The sequence below is a fragment of the Nomascus leucogenys genome, chromosome 5 (assembly GCF_006542625.1).
Source record: "Nomascus leucogenys isolate Asia chromosome 5, Asia_NLE_v1, whole genome shotgun sequence".
NCBI classification, from domain to species: Eukaryota; Metazoa; Chordata; class Mammalia; order Primates; family Hylobatidae; genus Nomascus; species Nomascus leucogenys.
In genome coordinates, this window is record NC_044385.1 from 135,133,865 (window position 1) to 135,157,103 (window position 23,239).

Genomic DNA, 23,239 nt, shown 5'->3' on the forward strand with positions numbered 1-23,239 from the left:
CATGCCTGTAGTCCCAGCTGTTCAGGAGGCTGAGGCAGGAGAATGACTTGAACCTGGGAGGCAGAGGTTGCAATGAGCCAATATCACACCACTGCACTCCAGCTTGAGTGACAGAGTGAGACTCTGTCTCAAAAAAAAAAAAAAATATATATATATATATGTATGTATATACACACACATACACACACACACACACACACACACACACACACACACCATAACAACTATTTTAAAATATGTGAAGGAGCTTTATTTCAAAGAAGCATAGAGCATATTCTTGGGAACTCTATGACTGATGAATGAAGTTACAGCAGACAGGCATTGTCCCAGTGGCACTTGTGGAAGAAAGAAGGTCTCTTTGGAAGTAATATTTTATCATTTGATGGTATTTGTCTTAGTTCATTTTTTGTTGCCTATAACAGGATACCTAAAACTGCATAATTTATAAGAAACAAAAGGTATTTCTTATGGTTCTGGAGGCTGAGAAGTCCAAGGTTGAGGGGTGACATCTCGTGAGTGCCTTCTTGCTAAGGGGACTGTCTGCAGAGTCCCGAGGTGGCACAGCATATCTCATGATGAGGGGCTGAGAGTGCTAGCTCAGGTCTCTCTTCCTCTTCTTATAAAGCCATCAGTCCCTCTCCCATTAATCCATTAACCCAATAATCTGTTAATCTATGAATGGATTAACTTATTCATGGAGGCAGAGGCCTCATTACCTAATCACCTCCTAAAGGTTCCACCTCTCAATACTGCCTCACTGGGGACAAAGATTCAAATCACAGCAGTATCAAGCAGATCTGCCTATGGAATTTTTATGAGCTTTATAAGCCTTTTCATAGTAAACTTTTTTCAATTAATAACTATGCTATTGGGAAGAACAGTCTACCTTGGTCCATGAGCATCCTTCACATTCTTGCTCAGTTTGTCAGTCTGTAAGGCATATGTAGATAACTACATAGGCAACTGCGTAAATCTAAAGAACCACATCATTCACTCCCAAAAGGAGGGGACTGACTTATTTGCTCCTTGATACAGTGTTTGTTGCTTGCTCAAAAGATACTTGATATCTAGCTGGCTTTCTCTCCTGTAACAGCACTTTCTCTAGTGTTGGCATCTGTTAAGATCTAACTGTATTGCGTTCTTCCTACTTCCCCCTCCCTACTACATGGAACAGAAGATAAAGGAGAACTGATATAAACATAAAGCTGCGTGTCTTCCGTGAGTAATAAAGTCTTCTATCTCTCCTCCAGGGAACTCTTGTCTTCTGCAACCAACCATGGAATAGTAACAAGCTAACTTATCAGATTGTAAGTAGGGTGAAATCTCAGAAGCTTGACAGTTCTAGACACATAAAAACAGCAGCTGATTTATTCCCTGCTTATGGCCATAGTCATGACGCCAATCCCTTTATGTGCATTATGTTGTTAATCCTTCACTATAGTCCTTTTGCAATTTGGTTTTGCAGAATGGCTACATAACTCACCCAAAGTGGTAGAACCAGACATCAAACATGGTAGTTTTACTGACTTGAAAATGTATGCCCATACATCTGTACTATACCATGCTATCTCATATTAATATATGATCCTCTGTCCCCTCACCTACTTGCAAGTATTTTCATTGGCTAAAACACTATAAAACATCATTATCCAGAGTTCAAACTAAGGAAAACTGACCTTGCATTTCTGTAAACTTATTTCTTAATATTCCTGACTTTCCATCAGGCCTGACCTATTTGGTAGTCTCCTTTTTTATTCATGCTTTCCTAGGTTCTATGGCTCAGTTGGAAGGCAGGGCATAGAGATGGGCTGCAAAGTGGTGACACTGTGGTGGTTACTGAAAGCAACCCTTCAATTTACTCTCTTCTTGCTATGTCAAGGTTAATGTACAAAATCATTTGTGTATTTATATACTAAAATTCAATAAATGGAAATTGGAATTTTATTCTTATTTATTCATTTGTTTCATTATTTTTTGAGACCAGGTATCACTCTGTCACTCAGGCTGGCATGTACTGATGCAATCACAGTTCACTGCAGCCTCGACCTCATGGGCCCAAGTGATCCTCCCACCTCAGCCTCCTGAGTAGCTGGGACTGCAGGCATGCACCACCACAGCTGGCTAACTTTTCACTTTTTGTAGAGAAGGGGCTCACTATGTTGCCCAGGCTAGTCTCAATCTCCTAGACTTAAGCAATCCTTCTACAGTCAGCCTTGGCATTTTAAAATACATTCTTAAAACCATAAAACGGAATAAATCTAAAAATTATTTGGAAGATTTTCATTCTGAAAGCTAAAACATATTGATGAAGGAAATTGACAAAGATCAAAATAAAGGTACTTGTTTTCATGCATGACACAAGTTGGCATTGTCAGTATTTCAATTCTCACCAAACTGATTTATCAGTTGAATGCAATGCTAATCAAATCACAACAGGTGTTCTTGTAAAAATTCATAAACAAATTCAAAATATATATGAAAATGCTAAAGATCTCTAATTGCCAGACAATTTTCAAAGTGAAAACAAAGTTGGATGACTCACATGACTGGTTTCAAGGCTAAATGAGGAGATACATGAATCAAGACAGTGTAGTATTGATTTAAGAATGAATGATTATATCAATGAATGACAATGAATGATTATATCAATGAAACACGCTGGAGAGTCCCAAAATAAACCCACACAGATATGGTCAATTGATTTTTAACAAATATGTCCCGCTAAATGGAAATGAAGGTAATTTTTTAAAAAACAATGCTGAAACATTTGGACATCCATATGAGAAAATAATGTACTTCAACTCATATACAGCACTGTATACAAAAAGCAACTCACAGTGGATCGTAGATCAAAGTGTAAAGTTTAAAATTGTACAAATCCTAGAGTAAGACCCAGGAGAAATTTTTGGTGACATTGGGTTATGAAAGGAACTTAGATAAGTCACAGAAGCACAAACTGTAAGAGAATTTTTTTCTTTGAAACACAATTATACAAATAAAACTACAAAGATGCTGAGTGGGAGAGAATATTTGCCAAGAGCTTATCTGATAAATGAGTTGGATACAGAATATATAAAGTCAATAATCTGAAAACGAAGAAACCAATACAAATAGTCAAAAGATTTGAGCCCACATTTTACCAAAGGAAGAGAAACTTTGTATGGAACTACAAAAACTCTAAATAGCAAAAGCTATTTATTTCAGAAGGAGCAAAGTTGAAAGCATCACATCCGCTGATTTCCAACTATATTACAAAGCTATAGTAATCAAAATAGTATGATAATGGCCATAAAACAGACACATAGACCATTGGAACAGAATGGAAAGTAGAGAAATAAACCCAAGCGTACATTGTCAACTGATCTTTGACAGGAGTGCCAAGACGCAATAGGGAAAAGAAAGTTACTTTAATAATTGGTACTAGGAAAACTGGATATTCACATACAAAAGAATGAAAGTTGACCCTTTTCTTACACCATGTAGAAAAATTAAGTCAAAATGGATAAAAGACTTAAATATAAAAACCATAAACCTCAAAAAAAAAATCAAGAAGCTCCTCAACAACTTTTGTGGCAGTGAGTTTTATGGATATGACACCAGAAGAAAAAAGCACAGATGACAAAAGAAAAAATAAGTCAGTTACATCAGACTGTAAGGCTTCTGCACAGCAAAGAAAACAATAAAATCAACAAAATGAAAAAGTAGCATGTTGAATGGGAGAAAATAATTGCAAACCATATACTTAGGTATATATACATATATGTGCATATGTATGTGCAAATATATATGATAAGGGGTAAATATCTAAAGTATGTAATGAACTCACACAGCTCACTGTAAAAAAAAAAAAAAAACTCTAAGTTTTTAAAATGAGCGAAGAACCTGAATAGACATTTTTCCAAAGAAGATATACAATTTTGTCCAACAGGTATATGAAAAGGTACTCAACATCACTAGTCATCAGAGAAATTTAAATTCAAAGCACAACAAAATACCACCTCACACCTGTAAGGATGACAATGATCAAAAAGACAACAGATAACCAGTGTTGACGAGGGTGTGGAGGAAAGGGGCCCCTTGAACGCTGTGGGGATGCAAAGTGGTATAGTCACTATGGAAACAAGTATGGAGTTTCCTCAAAAAATTAAAAAATAGAACTACCACATGATCCAGTATTGCAATTCTGGATATTTTATTCAAAAGAAATGAAATCAAGATCTCAAAGAAGTATGTACTGTCCCACGTTCATTTCAGCATTATTCACGATAGTGATAATATGGAAACAATCTAAGGCCCATGAACAGATGAAAGGATAAAGAAATTGTGGTACATATCTACAGAATATTATTCCGTTACAAAAAAAAGAAATTCTATCATTTGCAGTGGATCAACATGGAAGACATTAGGCCAAGTGAAGTAAGCCAGACACAGACAGACAAATATTACATGATCTTGCTTATGTGTGGACTCTTAAAAACCTGAAAACCACAGAAGCAGAGAGTAGAACAGTGGCTGCCAGTTATTGGAGAGTGGGAGCAAGGGAAGGTGTCAGTCACAGAGCACACACTTTAAGTCGTAAGATGAGCAAATTTTGGAGATCTAGTGTGGTATGTTAATTGATAGAATTGTAGTTGCCTTTACAAAATGTATATCAAATCACATTATACACCTTAAATATATTCCATTTTTCTTTAATAAGTATTTTAAAATGAGAAAATGAAATTCAAGTAAAAATCACAGTGTGAGAAGCCACTAACACATCTAATAATAATTGACTCCAAGGGGCACAAAGGGTCTCTTGGAGGTGATAAAGTATTCTACACATTGCTGGTTATTTTGCCTATGCAACTATGTATATCAGTCCAATCTCATTGAACTAAACAACAAAGGGTGAATTTTACTGTATGTAAACTAGACCTCAAATAAATAGAAGTTTAAAAGAGGCAAAAAAAAATTGCACTTAGCTCTTATTAGAATCACAGTGACTATGGTAGACTACATGAAATAGTTATGTTTACATAGATTGCACTTGATTAAATACACATGCATTTCTGCTTATAAGGTAACAATTCAGGAGGCACATTTTTAAATCTTAGTGATACAATGCAACATTTATCATATATTTTCTATTTATTTTTAATAAACATTATAAAATAATGGCTGTATTTTGGCAATAAAGTCAATAGAAGAATAAAAAGTTAAGTATCTTTTATTTTTTGGCTTTGAGCTGTGTAGAATTAACAAAAGTTACTCTGCTTGTAATATTGCAGTCCTTAAAGATATTATTATTTTTAATTCTCATTCCATTGCAAACTTGAAATTTTGCCCATGATCTTGTATTTTAAATCCTAAATGAGTAACTTTAAAACTAATTATACAATTATGTCTTTATTTGGTTGTTTGCAATCCATTTTTGCATTTAAATGTTAAATCTCATCTAGTTCAGCCATGCATTTCAATTCCAGCTCTTAAGTTGTTTATTGATTCATCTATTATAGTCAGATATATATTTGTAAACATTTTCCTCTGGAGTTCAAATAAGTATATATTTTTTTCTTTTAAAGTTAAAATTGAATAAAGCTTGGAATTAATTGTTTTAAAAGTTTACAGATTTCTTACTAATTTTTTTTCCTGCAGTTTATAAGAAATATTTCTTATCTGAATAAAACCACCGTCTATAGTCCAACTATCCTGTATTGGTAATTTTCAATTGATAAAACATTAGAAAGAGACTAATTGTAGTATTGACTTTTTTCCCTGTAGCAGTCCCCTGGTGTTACCAATTGCCAAGCAAGACAGTTTGTTGGAAAAAGACATTATGTTCAAAGATGCAACAAAAGGTCTGTGTAAGCAGCAATCTCAGGACAGCATCCCTGAAAACCCCACGATGAGCAGTTCCACCAAACCCGAGCAGGTAATCATACCCTTACTGCGTGTCTGCCAGTACTTTTTCATATCAAGTAATGTATTAAAATCCAACATACTTCAAAAACAAATGTGCGCTAATTTCCATTCAAAGACAAATTAATTAATGCATAGATTAATATTTTGCTCACAGTTTTCATAATCAGTTAATGCATTCTGCTGATCAACAAACATAATCGCTATTGTGCTTTACAATTTGAATTTTGGTTTTGACTTATATACCAGGAATGTAAGCTCAGCCAGCGCATTACTTCTTGAATATTTCCAGTTGAGTCATTTGTCATTATTTTGATTTTTATGTATTCTGTGTTTTCTTGGTTTATTTCAATGATCCAAATATTTTACGAACAAGAAGGGCAAACCAGTCACTGAATCATTTATCCTTAAAAGTAACTGTGGTCATGCATTGCATGTATATCTGTGTGTGTTTGTGTGTGTGTGTGTGTTTATGTTGTGTGTGTGTGTGTGCATATGTGTACTTGTCTGGTGCCTAACTTATGGGAGGTGATTTTGGATTTGAAGGGGGAGAAGGGAATGAGCTTGGAGTTATGGAAATTAATGTATTTTATTATGGCCACAGAAATAAATGATTTTGTATATTTCTGTTTTATAAGTGGCAGAATAACTTGCATCCTTGAATATAGCTTTCTTCAGTGTATCTAATTTGTAATATTTTATAGATATTTTGGCCAGGTTTTCTAAAGATCTTCTTCTTAAAATTTAATTTTAATTTTATTAATTTTTGTTATTTCAAGTAACTAAAGCAGATAAGCAAAACATCTGAAACACTTTTAAATTTTAGCAGGTGTATTCATCTGCTCAAGCTGCCATGACAAAACACCACAGTCTGTGTGGCTTGGACAACAGAAATGCATTTCTCACAGTCGTGGAGGCATCTGGATTCTGAGGGTCCAAGGTCAAGGTGCAGGTTGACTGAAGGTGCAGGGCGCCTTCTCACTGCTGTGTCCTTGCAGGGTGGACAGCAGGAGGCAGGGAGAATGGGAAGGAGGGAGAGGCAGGGAGGAGCAGGGAGAGGGCGCTCTCTGGAGTAATCTCGCAGGCTCAGGATCCCACCCTTATGATGTCATTTAACCTAAATCACTTCCTTATAGGCTCTATCTCCAAATACAGTTGCATTAGGGATGGGGGCTTCCACATATGAATTTGGAGAAATACAATTAGTCCACAGTACTAGACAAATCAAAGGTTAGGTAAAATTTAAGAGAAAATATGTATATATTTTTTGAGACAGAAGATTGCTGTGTCACTCAGGCTGGAGTGCAGTGTCACAATCATGGCTCATTGCAGCCTCAACCTCCCAGGCTCTAGTGATGCTTCTCCCTCAGCTTCAGAGAGCCAGGACTAGGGTGTGTGCCAACCATGCTCTGCCTTTTTTTTCTTGTAAAGAGATAGGATATCACTGTGTTGCCCAGGTTGGTCTTGACTTCCTGAGCTCAGGTGATCCTCTCACCTCAGCCTCCCAAAGTGCTTGGATTATAGGTGTGAGCCACCACACCTGGCAAAAGAGTCTTAACTTTCTTAAGGATCCTATTAACTTCTGTTGACACTCCAAGTGTTTCTGAGCCATATAGTTTGTGTACTTTAATGTCTGACATAACTTTCCATTTCCAGTTATGATTTAATACTATCCTGTAATTGGTATCCTGTATAGAGGAAAAATGACTATTAATTAACTAGTGTCTAACACCCCTTACCCCTCATACATTTTAACACTTATGCCCATAAATTTAGTAATTTAAAAGCTTGGTTTTTGTTTTCATTACAGATATTTAAGACTCAAATTAGTTTGCAGTGAGTGTTGAGGAAACAAATTTCTGAGTTATTTTACAACAGTCGAAACTCAAGAATGAATTCTGTTTCCTAATTTTCATGGGAAGCCACTTTGAATAAAGTCTTATGGGTGCTTTCACTTGTTATATATAAACCGATTACTGCTCACCTTTAGCTTTTACAAAATAATATCATTATATATATATAATATACATATATATACACATATATGTGTGTATATACATGTATCCTTTGGGGAAGGGAATATTTTATTTTTAATAACTTGTTTATTGATTAAAATATTACATTGTAGGATTCTAATAGAATAGTTATGGGAGCAAAGATATTGAGTATGACTGACAATTCAACACTATTTTTAAACTTACAGAGTTATTTTCCTCATAGTTTAATTTGTTATTAAGAATGGGAATATTAATGTTATTTATTACATAACCTGGAAAAATTAAAGATAACTTTAAAATATATTTTTGTTTTTACTGGCATTGTTTTGAAGTATTTTTTCTTAATTCATTTATATAAATGTGTGGGAAATCTCAGGCTAATTGATTTCCTACTGTTCAAATTAACTACCATTTAAAAACTTTTGAATGCAATTATTGATATGGCATGACTTTTAGTCAATGTGTATATGTGAAATTATTGTACATTTCTATTAATTTGCTTTCAAGCTGTATTAATTAGGTGTTTGAGTTTAGCAGTAGTAAGCACAATGATAATCATTTATTTAATTAAAGAAGAGCAAACTAGGTCAACCATTTCATCAAGGTACTGAGATTTCTCCCTCTGTGGAGTTAAAACAATTTCTGATTAGCAGATTGATTGCTTTTTAAGTGGTAATTTAATAAGATGTTTCTAAAAGACATAAAGTATTCTTCAAATATAAGACATTCACGACATGAGAATATCAAGTGTAATCTTCACAGGATAACTTTTCTGTTTTAATGTAGACTTTTTATAATTGTATCCTAGACATAAAAGAGAATTGTAACCATGCTCTGTTTATGCATTATTAGAGAGGAAATGGCAGCTACAGAGGCTTTATGCTCCTGTGTATTTATGTCCTAATATTCACCCAGTAATATGTCGCACGGTATCCATCATGTTCTCATACGTTCTTACCCACAAGGTGCTAGCTGGATGGTTCTCTCCAGGGAAGAGCCACGTGATAAACTGAGTGGATTATATATTCACATTTCACAGGAAAGCTTTCCAAAACACTTTTCAAAGCCATAAAGCTCTAATTAACATTTTAGAGATAAGTACATCGTGTGGAAAATTTTTAAAAATTAAAATAAAAACTACTTTGCATCTCTCTTTCCAGATTTTTATAAAGTGTAGGTCTTATCAAATGATACTGTGTAAATGAATACTAAAGGCTTGATTTGACATTTTATTTTTTTAATTTCCGAGAACCACTAAAATTAGCATTTGTTTTTATAATATCTCTGAGAACACAGAATGTTTCTTAAATTGATGATTCTCTTCCCTTTCCCTCCTGGTTTCCTTTCCCATCCCATCCCTCCCTGACCTGCTGGGTTTTTGCATTCTTTTCTTGGTTCCCTAACTTCTTATTTTCCCTCTTTCCTCCCTCTCTCCCTTCAGACATTTTTATTTAAATTAGGTTTAAGGTTGAAATTGAAGTCAGGTCTTTATTCCATTTAGTGAAGTCATGATAGCCCGGAGTAGAGAGAAAGCGGGAAAGAGGCATGCAGCTTTGCTGTGGTTCAGGTCTGCAGCTCCGGTGCTCTGTGGAAGTCCCATAGCCTCACTGAGCCTCATGTGTAAAATGGGTACATAGGACTGGCCTCATATGGTTGGTATGAAGATGACAGTAGATGGATGTATTATTTGTACTGTTATTATTGTATAGACTGACTGTACATTACTGACTGGAATTGCATACTCCGGTTTTGTCAGAGCAGTAGTCTTCTACTCCCTGCATGGATCTGTTCTAAATTCATGTAGTTCCACTCAACATATCCACAGGACTTTATACTTTTCAAGTAAATGTAGATTATTTTAGAAAATAATAATGCAAAATAATGTGTTATGTTGGTTAACATTTCAAAGCTTAGAAATGCGTTCACCTGCATTATCTTAATCCTCAAAATGTCATTATGAGCAGGTTATTATCTGCTTTCACTACATAACTTAAACTCAAGTTTCAAACTGAGTTTCAAGCTGACCAAACTTAAACTCAAGAAAGTTAAGCAGGCTGGGAGTGGTGGCTTACTCCAATGATCCCAGCACTTTCAGAGGCCAAGGTGGGAGGATTGCTTGAGGCCAGCAGTTCAAGACCAGCCCGGGCAACGTGGAAAAACCCCAACTCTACAAAATATTTAAAACTTAGCAGGGCATGGTGGCACACACCTGTTGTCATGCCCACTCAGCAGGCTGAGGTAGGAGGATTGCTTGAGGCCAGCAGTTCAAGACCAGCCCGGGCAACATAGCAAAACCCCATCTCTACAAAATATTCAAAACTTAGCAGGGTTTGGTGGCGCAGGGCCTGGTGGCACACACCTGTGGTCCCACCAACTCAAGAGGCTGAGATAGGAGGATTGCTTGAGCTCAGAGGGTGGAGGCTGCAGTGAGTTAGGACATCATCACTGCACTCCAGCATGGACTAGAGAGTGCGACCCTGTCTTGACAAAAAAAAAGTTAAGTAAATTGTCTATAATCACAAATGTTTCTTTTATTTTGTATCCAGTGCTCTTTTGGGGGCACCACAGCAGGTTTCTAAGATCCGCTAAAACTTTCTTCCTGTAGTCCACAGAGACACAAGCACATGTGTACACCAGCACATAGATCTGCAGCCAGGGAAAGGGAAAGGGCCTGGTAGACTTCACTATTTAAGAAACACCTGGCAGAATACCAAAAGGAGGGCAAAACTACACAGGACTGTCCAGGCATGGCATGGGTGGAAGCCTTGGGAAGCGAAGTAAAGTATGTGTCACATGATCACCCTTTCCTAATCTGGTCATTCAGGTCAACACGAAGTTTTGTTTTGTTTTTTTTTCTGTGATGGCGTCTTACTCTGTCGCCCAGGCTGGAGTACAATGGTGCCATCTCGGCTCACTGCAACCTCCACCTCCCGGGTTCAAGCAATTCTCCTGCCTGAGCCTTCCAAGTAGCTGGGATTATAGGTGCCCCCCACCACGCCCAGCTAATTTTTGTATTTTTAGTAGAGACAGTTTCACCATGTTAGTCAGGCTGGTCTTAAACTGCTGACCTCAGGTGATCTGCCTGCCTCTGCCTCCCAAAGTGCTGGGATGACAGGCATGAGCCACTGCGTCCATCCAACACATAGTCTTTTTTTTTTTTTTAATTTCCTTTTTTTTTTTTTTTTTTTTTTACTTATCCATACTGGGTTATTTGCCCCTAGACTGCCTTCCTCCAAATCCTGTTGCCCTGATCCCACAGGTCAGATCATCTCTGTTGCCCCTGGGCTTCTACTCCCTGGGCATGTGCTACCAACCTCCCAGAGAGAAATCACAAACAAGCAAACGCAAGACAACATGGTAAAGCCCACGGTGCTCAAAACAGCGTCCACACAATGGAGACGAGGGATCAGCAAATTCAGAATACTTTCAAAACTTAAATTAGCTTTGGATCGCAAAACAGTTCTCAAGGTGTTTCCCCTGAATTCTTCCTTATCTTCTAAATTATGCCTATCTTGTGTTTTAGATCTCTCCTTTTCGAAATATATAGAATAAAAACCATAATGGTCAATTTTGGAGAGGACAGGCAATCTTTTGTACTTATCTGGTAATTATTGTTATAATTGTTTGATAGACATTGGTGGTGCCCACTTTTCAGCTTACAACTGCAACATAAAAACATTCACAGACATATTTTTTACTTTTCTTTCTACTTGTCAGCTGTCACAATGCTTTTGAAATCTATAAAGAATCTGCTCCTTTGATAGCCTTGCTTAAGATTGATTATCAAAGCTTCCTTTCGGGTCATTTTGGAATCTTGATGTGAGAAATGCAAGGAACTCTTCCCTTGATCTGCTCTCACACTGGATCTGCCCCACTGTGTAACTATAAACAGGCTAGGGAGTAGTCACATTTTTAGTGTCAGCCTAGTGCTTTCTCTGACCCATGTAACAGCTGTGCCACTGAAGATGAGAATCCCCAGGAATACCAATGAGATGTCTGTGATAGCTGTTCCAGGCTTGCTGGAACAAATGCAGAACTTCTGTTAGTACTATTCATGTTTTTGCTAAATGTGCACACAGAAATTTGCATTGAAATTGTTAGCATCGTGACTGTAAGAGGGATCTTGTTATCTTAGCATAAATCATTACTCCTGAAGAAAACACAAATCTTACTCTTGATTTTCCTCCTTTTTATGATTTCTTTAGGAGTTAAAGATGTATGCTAACTTGCTGGAGAGTTTTGCCTTCGTTTTGCATTACTCAAAGTTATTGCAATCATTTATTGATTTACATCAAATTATGTACATATATGAATATGCATATGGATTAATTTTTGTACATGCATACATGCATGCCTACATAGTTTTTGGGGTTGTCTATATGTGTGTGTAAGTTTATGTACTTTGGAGAAATGTTGCAAAGATATTAAAAAGAAAATATATTTACATCCATCCCTAAACTGATGGTGAAAGTTCCCTTTCATGTGTCTCTCTACATAAGGACTTTTGCCACAAGTTATTTCACCTCTGGAAAATACATTCTTACCTAATTACACGTGTTTTCTAGATTCCTTTTATATCCAAGGGCAAGCATTCCAGTCCGTGTTCCTGGAATGTGTAAAATTATCCATCTCTATAAGAAAAGCTTCAATCTTGTCTAAATCAATTCTAGTTAGGAAATCAAGTGCAATTTAGTTGCATACAGTTGCATATGGCAGCTCCTCTTTTTCTTAAATTAATCGAAGTCCAATCCATTCCTCCTCCTCTTTGGCCTCTTCCTTGGGCCACCTTTTTCTAGAGCTTGCTAGCTGGTCTCACCACTCCCGCCTTTTCTCTGCTGCAGCTGCCAGGGTGTCATCTTAGCACCGTGAAACTGGTCTTGTGGTCCCCAGGCTCAGTCCCCTCCATGATTTTCACTAATTCCTGGAATGTGGCAGCTCTTCCTCAGGGCCCAGGAAGCTTTTCCAGCTCTTTCAATATCCCCTGCTGCTGCCTCCTCCCACCTCCTCCACACCAGGGCAGGTTCTAGGGCCTCCCACACACCCATCTCCTCCCGACCTTACAGCCCTCACCGTGTCCTTCCCTCTCCCTGAGACATCTCTCCCCATATCCCACAGGACTGCCTTTTAAAATTATGTCGAATTTCAGTGTCAACATGACCTCTTCAAAGAGGACTTCTCGGATCATCTAAAGTGAAATTTTTCTCTTTTCAAACATCCTGTTTTTCCCTTCACGTACATTTTGTACTTGTCATTTCTTATTTCTGTCCTAACTTCTCCCCCAGATAGGGGAGGTCACAAACATCATTCCTTTTTTCCTCTTTGTGATAAACCTCTAGCACAATGGCCAACAAAGAAGGTAAGCAAGGGAAATTTGGCCCATTATCGAACAGATGTCATCAAATGTTTCCGTTATCCACTGGAATTCCACCTGTTCCCCAGTGGTTATCATGCCAGCTTTTGCTTCTGACTTATCAGCTGGGTGACCCTAGAAAAACTACATGTCCTCTGTGGGCCTCAAGTTCTTCATCCATTAAATAAGGATGCTATAACAATGAATGCCAAAATTTTTTTAAAATGTTATTCAGCAGAAGAACCTTCCTCAGAAAGAAATACGTGAACGAGAACTCTGATTCCTAGAGCAAAGGAAAGCTGAGCGTCTTTGCTGAGAACAGCGCAGACAGACCCAGGGCCCCCCACACTCACCCACATCCCTCCCTCCCCCAGCTCCAAGGGAAGCTGGTAGGAAGTTACAGGGTCTCCGTGGCCCCTAAATGTGTTACTAAGACCACTAATGAGGCACACTTAGCTGCAGAGGAGGCACTGGGCCAGATTTTCCTCGTATATTGAATTCCCTCAACCACGCTATGAAGTATAGACTACCTTTCATCACATAGAGAATGAAAAGCAGCTTCATGATGTTAAGGCAGAAAACTTTTCAAGAACTCACAGATTGGAAGATATACAACTGGGGTTTAAACACTGTTGTCCATACAGCTGAATACAAATAATTGATGTTTCGGAGGTAGATGAGTTCGCATTTTCTAACATTTGAAGTAGGGAAGCTCAAATTCATGTCTAAGATATTTACCTGAATTTGCATGACCCATAAAAGCAGAATTAAAAACTGCCTGGATCAAGACCACCAGTTCCTTCGCCTAAGAGCTATGCCGAAGGCAGCATCACTTCCATTGTCACGCCTCTCTCTCTAAGAGCTGTCAGTCTAGGTAGCGCTTGGTGCCTATGAGACTCTGCAAAGTGGAACTCAGTGTATAATGTTAAAAAGTTGATATCAAACAATTTCAAAATTGTTTTGACAACCCAGGAAACACTGGCATAGCTGGAACATTATGACTTCTATTTTTATCAACAAAAAGTACCAGTTTTTGGATGCAACTCTTGAACGATTCAAGTAGATAATTCTGACAGCATCAAAGCCTTAAAGCTATGCCTCTAACCCAACATTAAATAACTAATTTTAGTAAAACTATATTATATGCTTGGTGTAGGTTAATGCTGAAAGGTATTTGGAAATATGTTTCCTTCAAATGTTGCAAAGTAGTTAAAATAATGAACTCAGGGTGTTTGAGTTTGTGCATCTTGGTGGGAAAGGGTACAGGCTTCTTATTGATATTTCTGAGATCTAGATTTTTTTTTTTTTGAGACAGGGCCTAGCTCTGTCACCCAGGCTGGAGTGTAGTGGCACTATCATGGCTCACTGCAGCCTCAAACCCAAACCCCTAGGTTTAAATAACGCAAACCCCTCAGTCTTCCAAGTAGTTGGGACTACAGGGCACATCACCATGCCCAGCTAATGGAATATTTTACAAATCAGTTTTTAATAAACATGCATCTATTGGAATATTGTGTTTCCTGCTTATAGAAATGGTTTGAACTCCAGTGCCATAAAGCTTGCTGCCATGCCACCGTTCTAACTAGAGTTCATAAAAAAACATGTTCTGACCTTTCAGCATGCCCACTACTCAATTTGTGTTTCTATTATTGTGTGTGTGTGTGTGTGTGTGTCTGTATGTGTGTATTTTTGTTTATTTGGTTTTGAGACAGAGTCTTGCTCTGTTGTCCAGGCTGGAGTGCAGTGGCTGGATTTCGGCTCACTGCAACCTGCACCTCCTGGGTTCAAGCAATTCTCGTGCCTCAGCTTCCTGAGTAGCTGAGATTACAGGTATGTGCCACCATGCCCGGCTAATTTTTTTTGTATTTTTAGTAGAGGTGGGGTTTCGCCATGTTGGTCAGGCTGCTCTCAAACTCCTGACCTCAAGTGATCCACCCTCCATAGCCTCCCTGTGCTGGGATTACATGTGTGAGCCACCACACTGGCCTATGTTTCTATTATTAATGCATGAGGTTTAGAAAGCCTGGGGAGAAAATAAACCAACTTTATGAACTCATGGGGAAGATTTTACTTTGTGAAATATCCACTAATATCAGAAAAAATAGTCCTAAATTTAGTTTTATTAAAAATGTTTTTTTTAGTATTTTTTACACTACATTGACTTGATAAGCAGAAATATTTATGTTCAAATTATTTAACAATGGTATATACTATTAATAATATATAATACAGATACAAATACAAAATGCAAATATAGACTACAAACATGAATACAAATGATAATTATTAAAAATTTACTAGGAGTATCAAAGAACTCACACTGATAAGAATATTCTTTTGCTCCTCTGTGTGTGATATTAAAAAAACACTATACCACACTGCATCGAATGGCTACTTTTCTGAGCATATTCTGTGTACGTAAAATTAAAATTGCCCATTTCTAATTTGAAAATAATGGATTTTCATTTAATTGAAGAATCAAAATTTATCTTTTTTATTTGAAATGTTGCAGTCTTTAAACATTCATGGCATATTAAATTGAATAGGAAAGTATTTTTTCTTTATGACAGTTATTTTAATCTCATAGCTACCTTAATCTTAAAAGTAATGTAGAGCAGAATAGAAAGATCTGAAGTCTGCCTTTAAAACCTGGCCTCATCCTACTTGAATGCAGCATCTAAATTCCATACACATTTCTTCCTTACCATGCCAACGATGGTAACATGAAAAGTTTTGCTTTAGCTTACGGAACACTACAAATATATGAGGTGTTCCACTGCCTATCTTTCAGAGAACTGAGAACAGTACAGAGCTGTCTAAGTTATCAGTAGGGAATAAGAAGAGTCAACATGCTGAACTCATCTTGACAGACCTAATGCCTGGGCTAACAGACAGGGTGTGTGCACCTGCACACTGGGGAGTATAGCACAAAAATTCTCATCTGAATACATTCCTCTGTGGCTTTGGAGTTTTTTTCCCTTTTTCATTGAACCATTTCATCTCTTAATAACAGTTCCTAACTCAGGTTGTCTTCAAATTTCTGACAGGTAATTGAAAATGGAACATCCAACTGTGAAGAAAGTTGACTGGAAAGCAATTAGAATTGATCGTACTTTCGGTTCTTCCCCAGGTCAAGCTAATGCCTCCTGCCCCAAACGATGACCTGGCAACGCTCAGCGAGCTCAATGACGGCAGCCTGCTCTATGAGATTCAGAAGCGCTTCGGGAACAATCAGATCTATGTGAGTGCCCTGGAAATTGCCTTTTGCACTGCTTTTCTCTTGCTGCATATTTTTATCACCCTTCAGTGCTTCAAATGTTGCACGTAAAGGGCTCATTGGAGCTTCTGGTCATGGTGATAGCTGAAGTTGAATTTCTTAAGGTGAGTTTAGCTTCATTCTGGCTCAGTTATAAGGCAAATTCAGCACAGTTCCAAATTTTGGAGCTAAGTATAAACTAATACCCTGTGGACAGACACAAGTACTGCTATTAAACTTTCCTGTTGTCATGATTGCTGTGGAAGATCTTGCTAGAACCAGCAGGATCTGCATATGACTTATAAAATTGCTGTCTGTCTCCTCTACTTTTCTTGAACCTGCTAGATCAGGAACAGGAAGCGAAAGAGCATACATTGACTATGCAGGGAAGACTGCCTCTCTATTTGCATGAGAAAAGAAACTGTTGTGGCTCAGAATTACCAGGAAATGTCTTTGTAAATTAAACAATTTATACACAGATTCCTGATAATAGAATCCAAAAATATTACTCAAATGACAGCACGGAGAATTTATTTACTGTGGTTCTATCCTCATTGGTGTGTTACTTTCCCAAGACTGATAACAGTTTAGACACCTTGTAATATCAAAATCAATCTCTTTCTCTTTCTTTTTCTCTCCCACTCTCTGATTTTGTTATATTCTACACAGAGCACAGAGTAATTCAATCAGAATGTCTATAAAGAAATCTGATTATGCATATACCAGCTATCCCTTTTTGATAACACTGGTTTTTTTTCTAGTCTACTGAGAAACTGATTAAGTAATTTTCATGTAAATGTGAAGTCTGAGATTTCCTTACAAGTAATAAATTGTCAAATGCTGATTAGCCTATGAAAATGCAATGTAGCATCTTAATGCTTAGAAAAATTGCCTGCCACTGTAAATACACTTAAAATTGAGTGCTTCTGTCAAAATTAATGAAATCATGTCATTGGCATAAAGTGGCGAGAGCTGATTACTTTGGTCTCTGTTATCACCCTGTTACTTTTGTAAAGTGTGTATTTTTATTCCATTTTTTCATCTTTTTCCCAGTATTGTGTTGATTTTTTTTGTCTTAATTATAGAAGCCTGGAAGACCATTGCCTAAATTGGTTTGTCTTTCTTTACCCATTTGTGCCTTTAATGTGACATTTCATCTAAATATGCATTTAATCTGGTTCTCTCCACCCCGGTGGTAAGCACCCTCATCAAAGCCATCACCTTCCCTTCTCTAACAGCCTCCTAACTTTCTAGGGGAGCCTTCATCATTCTTTTTCAATACAATCTCACAATGAACTAGAGTAAATTTTATAAAGCACAAATGTCATCTCAAAACTCCCAGTCTTGAATCTTCTTTATGGCCCACGACTTTTCATGGAACAAAGACCGCAACCCTTATTCCAGAGACTAGAATCCTCACGGTCTGCCCTGAACAGTCACTGATGACTCTTTCTCGCTTACATCTAAATTATTTGATTATCGCCTGCTGTCCTGCATCAAGGACTTTCCTTAGACTGTTTTTTTGTTTGTTTGTTTGTTTGTTTGTTTCTCCTAGAGTTATCTTTATGCTCCATAAAATAGTTAGCTTTATAAACTCCCACTCAAATAACCCCACTCTTTAAGTAAACCTTCCCAGAGCTTCTATATTACATCATCATGGACTATCTGTCTTTAGAGAATTTATCACAGTTGGTTATTCTGTAACTCATTGGTAGTTTGTTAACATCTGGTTCCTGGGCTGCTCAAAAGCCAAACACCACAGACAAGGTTGATGGGAGGAAAGACAGATTTATTTGGAAAGCCAGCAAAACTGAGAAGATGATAAACTAGTGTTCTAACGTACCTTCTACAATTTTTCAGGCTGGCCAGAGAGTGTTTATGGGAGGGACATATGCAGAAGAGGAGGGTGTTGGTATCAAAAGGTGAATAAGGACTATAGATACCTGGGGACTGGGGAGGGTCTAAGGACTTAGGAACTTTGTCCTTGTCAGGCTACAACTTTCCTAGAAATCTTTGACAAAACATAGTTGTTTATGCACTTCTCCTTTAATCCCAGAGTAAAAACTACACGATTACTATTTTTGCATTATTATCTCAGTGCCTTAAGATGATCCTAGCCCACGTGCAAGAATAGGTAAAGCCACTTAACAAAATGGAGTTAGTTATGTGAGTTTTTCTGCTGTTTCCCTCTTAAGCAGCAAATACTTCCTACGTTTTTATCAAACTCCTGCCTCTAGCTCCTCCACACAGTGGACTATCTTCTTAAATAATTTTTATCTAGTCAGTTTCTCTCTCTTTCTTGATCACCTGAACTATTAATACTACTCTCTGCTTTCCAAATGTTCATATAACATAAATTTGCCATGGTGTGAGGTATGGGTTTCTTCTGCTCAATTCCTAAAACACAGAAAAACTCAATCGATTAGGATCAATTTTGTAATAGGAATGCTGTACATTATGGGGTCTGAAATCACCTCTAATGGGTAGACAAGCAATTTAAACATTATGGATTAAATGATAATATGTGCTTCCCAATGTGTTGTCTGTGGACTAGTAGATATATCAATTTTTTATGACCAGTGTGTAATGAAAATAAGTGTTTTTACAGAAACTCTTCCAGCAGTTTGTTGGTTTAATCCCTATCTGTTGGAGTTAATAAGAATCAGAGCTTGAACTTCATATGTCTCTTAATCACATTTTTTAGTAATTCTTTTTATTATGTTTTACAAAGGTATCAGTCCATGATTAATTGGGACTAAAAGCAAGAGATCTTTCCCCACAAATAGAAAATCACTAGTGTAGTAGAAATCTCAAAATTCAAATACCCGAATCTGGTCATTTGAGCTCTTCCAACCTGCACGTCTCATGGCCTTTCCTCCCTGGCTCATGGCAGCCCCACTCTTGTCGCTTCTTGGGCCAACACACTTGGTGAGACTGTTGATGCTGGTTTTCCTTCCACACCCCACATCTGATTTCCCTGCAAATGTCACTGGCTCTACCTTCAAGTTATACACAGAAGACCACCCCCACTGCTGCCTCCAGGCTCACATCTTCCTGCAGCAATTGCGTTTTGCACTTGCATTTTGTCCTGCAAATAAACGTCTGGGCTTCTCTTGACCTCCCCTCTGTCCATTCTCAACACAAAAAGCCAGAGTAACAGTGTTAGAATGTACATTGCATTATGACACTTCTCTGCTAAAAGGATGCCCAATTCACTCAGTAAAGGCAGAGTCTGAGGAAAGGCTCATAAAGCCGCAACGCTTTCCCCCTACCTTTTGAATTTCTGACGTCAGATGCTGGCACCCTCCCCTGGGTGCCTCTACCCTGGCCACATTGCTGGCCTTGGTGTCTCATGAGTGTGGGCAGCACTTTGGTGCAGGCCTTTGCCTGAGTAATTTGACCACCATATGCCCATTCCTCCCTCCCTTCAGGTCTTCATATCAGCGTCATTGCTTCTGGAGGCCAGCCCCCTAGTCTATTTTAAATCGCAAAATGCACTTCCTATCCTTCTGCCTTCATATGTTCTCCTCCACAAACTTACCACTCTCTAACATACTGTATATTTTTCTTATTTAGATTCTTATAAATACCATGTGCTGATTCTCCCTACATACACAGACTGTCTCTCTCTTTCTCTCATGCCCATACCCACTGGAATGCAAGTTCTATAAGGAAAATAATTCTTGTTTTGTTCACTGCTATGTATGACCCATAACAGGTTCCCAATCAATATTGAATAAATGAGTAGACTTCCTCAACCAAATCCCTAATTTTAGACGAGAGAAAGAAGTTAATATTTACTTATCCATACCAAATAACTGAGGGTTGAGCAATGATATTTTTTCAGAGCCAAGATAAAATAGTTTAGCTGACTTAATCATTTGACCAGGATTTTCATCTCTTTTTGCTACAGTCTGATTTGTTTTATAGTATGATCTTTCAAAACAGATTGTAAATTGCCTTTTTACTAAGTATATAACCTTCTATTTGGACGTCAGATTAGGGAGTTTCCACAGTCTGCAGTATTAGGGAGTTCTCAAACCTTCAAACAGAAAATGAAATGCGTGTGATGAGACACATGCCCACCAGGAAATGCACAGAACACAAGCATTGCATTCTCTGAATACTTACTGCCAGCAGCACCAGAGAGAACAGAATATGCAGTCAAATTCCTTTATGGACAGCCAAGAAGTTTGCTGGAAGTATTTATTTTACAAGCACATTAGTGGGACTTGAGACTCAAAAAAACCCCACAAAATAAACACAAAACCTCCTGTAACATCTGGTTAGCCAAGAGAATTCTGAAACAAATACATTGTAATTGGATAAAAGCAAACCAGAGCAATAAAGCATTGCATGACAGCTCCTAGTACACAGCCTCGCTCATTTCAGCCACTTAACATGCCACTCAGGGTGACCCAGGTTAACGTAGCAGAGCCTCTTTTTTTTTTTAACTTTTATTTTAGGTTTGGGTTGTAAAGGTTTGTTATACAGGTAAAAACATGTCATGGAGGTTTGTTGTACAGATTATTTTATAACCCAGGTATTAAGTCCAGTACCCAATAGTTATGTTTTCTGCTCCTCTCCCCCATTCCAGCCTCCTTGCTTAAGTAGACCCTAGTGACTTCTTTCTTCTTGTTTCCTTCTTTGCCTTCATAAGTTCTTATCATTCACCTCCCATCCTTCTTTGCCTTCATAAGTTCTTATCATTTACCTCCCACTTATAAGGACAACATGAGTTTGGTTTTCTGTTCCTGTGTTAGTTTGCTAACGATAATAGCCTCCAGCTCCATCCGTGTTTCCATAAAAGACATGATCTTGTTCTTTTTTATGGCTGTGTAGTACTCTATGATGCACATGTACCATTCTTTCTTTATCCAATCTGTCATTTATGGGCATTTGAATTGATTCTGTCTTTGCTATTGAGAATAGTGCTGCCATGAACATTCATGTGCCTGTATGTTTACGGTAGAGTGATTTATAATTCTTTGGGTATATACCCAGTAATGGGATTGCTGGGTTGGGTAGTAATTCTGCTTTTAGCTCTTTGAGGTATCACAATACTGTTTCCAGAATGTTTGAACTAATTGACACTCCCAACAACAGTGCAGTGCTGCACATGTGTGACCATCTGTTCTTGGACAGAGCTCATAAAAACCAGCAATGAGGAAAAGACTCCCTCGTCAATAAATGGTGCTGGGACAACTGGCTAACCATAAGCAGAAGAGTGAAGCTAGACCCCTTCCTTGCCCCATATACAAAAATTAACTCAAGATAGATTGAAGACATAAATGTAAAACCCAAAACTATAAAAACCCGGGAAGACAACCTAGGCAGTAGCATTCTGGACATCTTTCTTAATCAACAGATTTCTAAATTCACTCACAATCTGCTTTCTAGCTCCATTTTTCTTCTCTGGAATTTAACAGGAGTTTTCAGATACTACACTAGTAAGGTCCTCTGCAGATGTATTATTTCACTTGTATTTATTTTCTTATTGACTTGGGTATAGAATACCGAGAAATACTTTTTTTTCCCATAAATGTTGTATTAAATAACAACACATAAACAAGGTAATATACAACTCATTCATATATGGCTTAATGAACTTTTACTTCATGAACACACCCACATAACCTGCAGCTTCATAATTTGATAGAAGACAGAAGTCCTCCCCCAATCCACACTTAGTCATTACAAAATATTCTGACATTTACAGCTATCGATTGGCTTTGTCTGTGTTTTTTAACTTTATATAAATGCAATTTGTTTTGTAGTATTCCTCTCATTATGTTTCTAATATTCAGCTATACTGTTGCTTGTAAAAGCATTTACTAATTTTTGTTTATGTACAATAAACTACTGTATGAGTATATTCTAATTTATCCACTCTATACTTGAGGAAACTTTGAGTTGTTTCCACTTTTTTAGTAATTATGAATAATATAAACAGTTTTGCACTTTTTATTTTTTGGCCCACATAAGTACTTCTGTGGGGTCTTTACCTAGGAGTGGAATGCCAGCATCATAAAATATGTTCAGCTTTGGTAGATACAACCCAATTGCTTTTGACATAAATGGTATTTTTGTTGCACTAACAGTTTTTCAAATTCCAGCTATTCTGGCAGTTGTGGGGTGGCAGCTTATTGTGGTTCCAATTTCTATTTCTCTGATTTAACAAATGAAAATATTAATATGTGTTTTTTGTTCATTTAATTATCTTCTTTTGTGAATTGCCCGTTCAGTTATGGTGCCATTAAAATTGGGTTTTCTTTCTTCTTCTTGATATATAGGAGTTTTTATATATTCACGATATTCTTTTTGTTATGAAACATACATATTGAGAACATTTTCTTCCAGTTTATGGCTTGTATTGTATCTTCAAATAGCGTATTTAAAAGAAGCAAAGTGTACAATTTCACAGATTCTTTAGGGTTCATACTTTTTGTGACCTGTTTAAGAAAGCTTGGCGTTAGTTATGGAAATGTTTTCCTACTTTTTCTTTGTAACATTTGATTATTTTAGCATTTACAGTTAAGATATTTTGGTACTGATCATAATCCTGAAAGACACAATCCCCAATGCCATAATTCAGAATGTTGAAATCTCAAAAGATCGAAATCCCCAAAAATCAAAATCCCCAAAGTCTGAAATGCCAAACATCTGTAATCCTGCAAATCACAATCCTGAAACAATAAAATTCTGAGTGTTAAAATCCTGAAAGCTGAATTCTAG

General features: G+C 37.3%; 1 protein-coding gene across 1 annotated transcript in view; it reads left to right on the forward strand.

The window, feature by feature from the left end:
• MYO16 (myosin XVI) overlaps window positions 1–23,239 on the forward strand; it is a 575,469-nt gene that overhangs the window by 213,099 nt on the left and 339,131 nt on the right. The window contains exons 10-11 of the mRNA XM_030813681.1: window positions 5,764–5,914; window positions 16,379–16,489. Coding sequence (XP_030669541.1) covers window positions 5,764–5,914; window positions 16,379–16,489 — 262 coding nt within the window. The remainder of the gene's footprint in view (window positions 1–5,763; window positions 5,915–16,378; window positions 16,490–23,239) is intronic.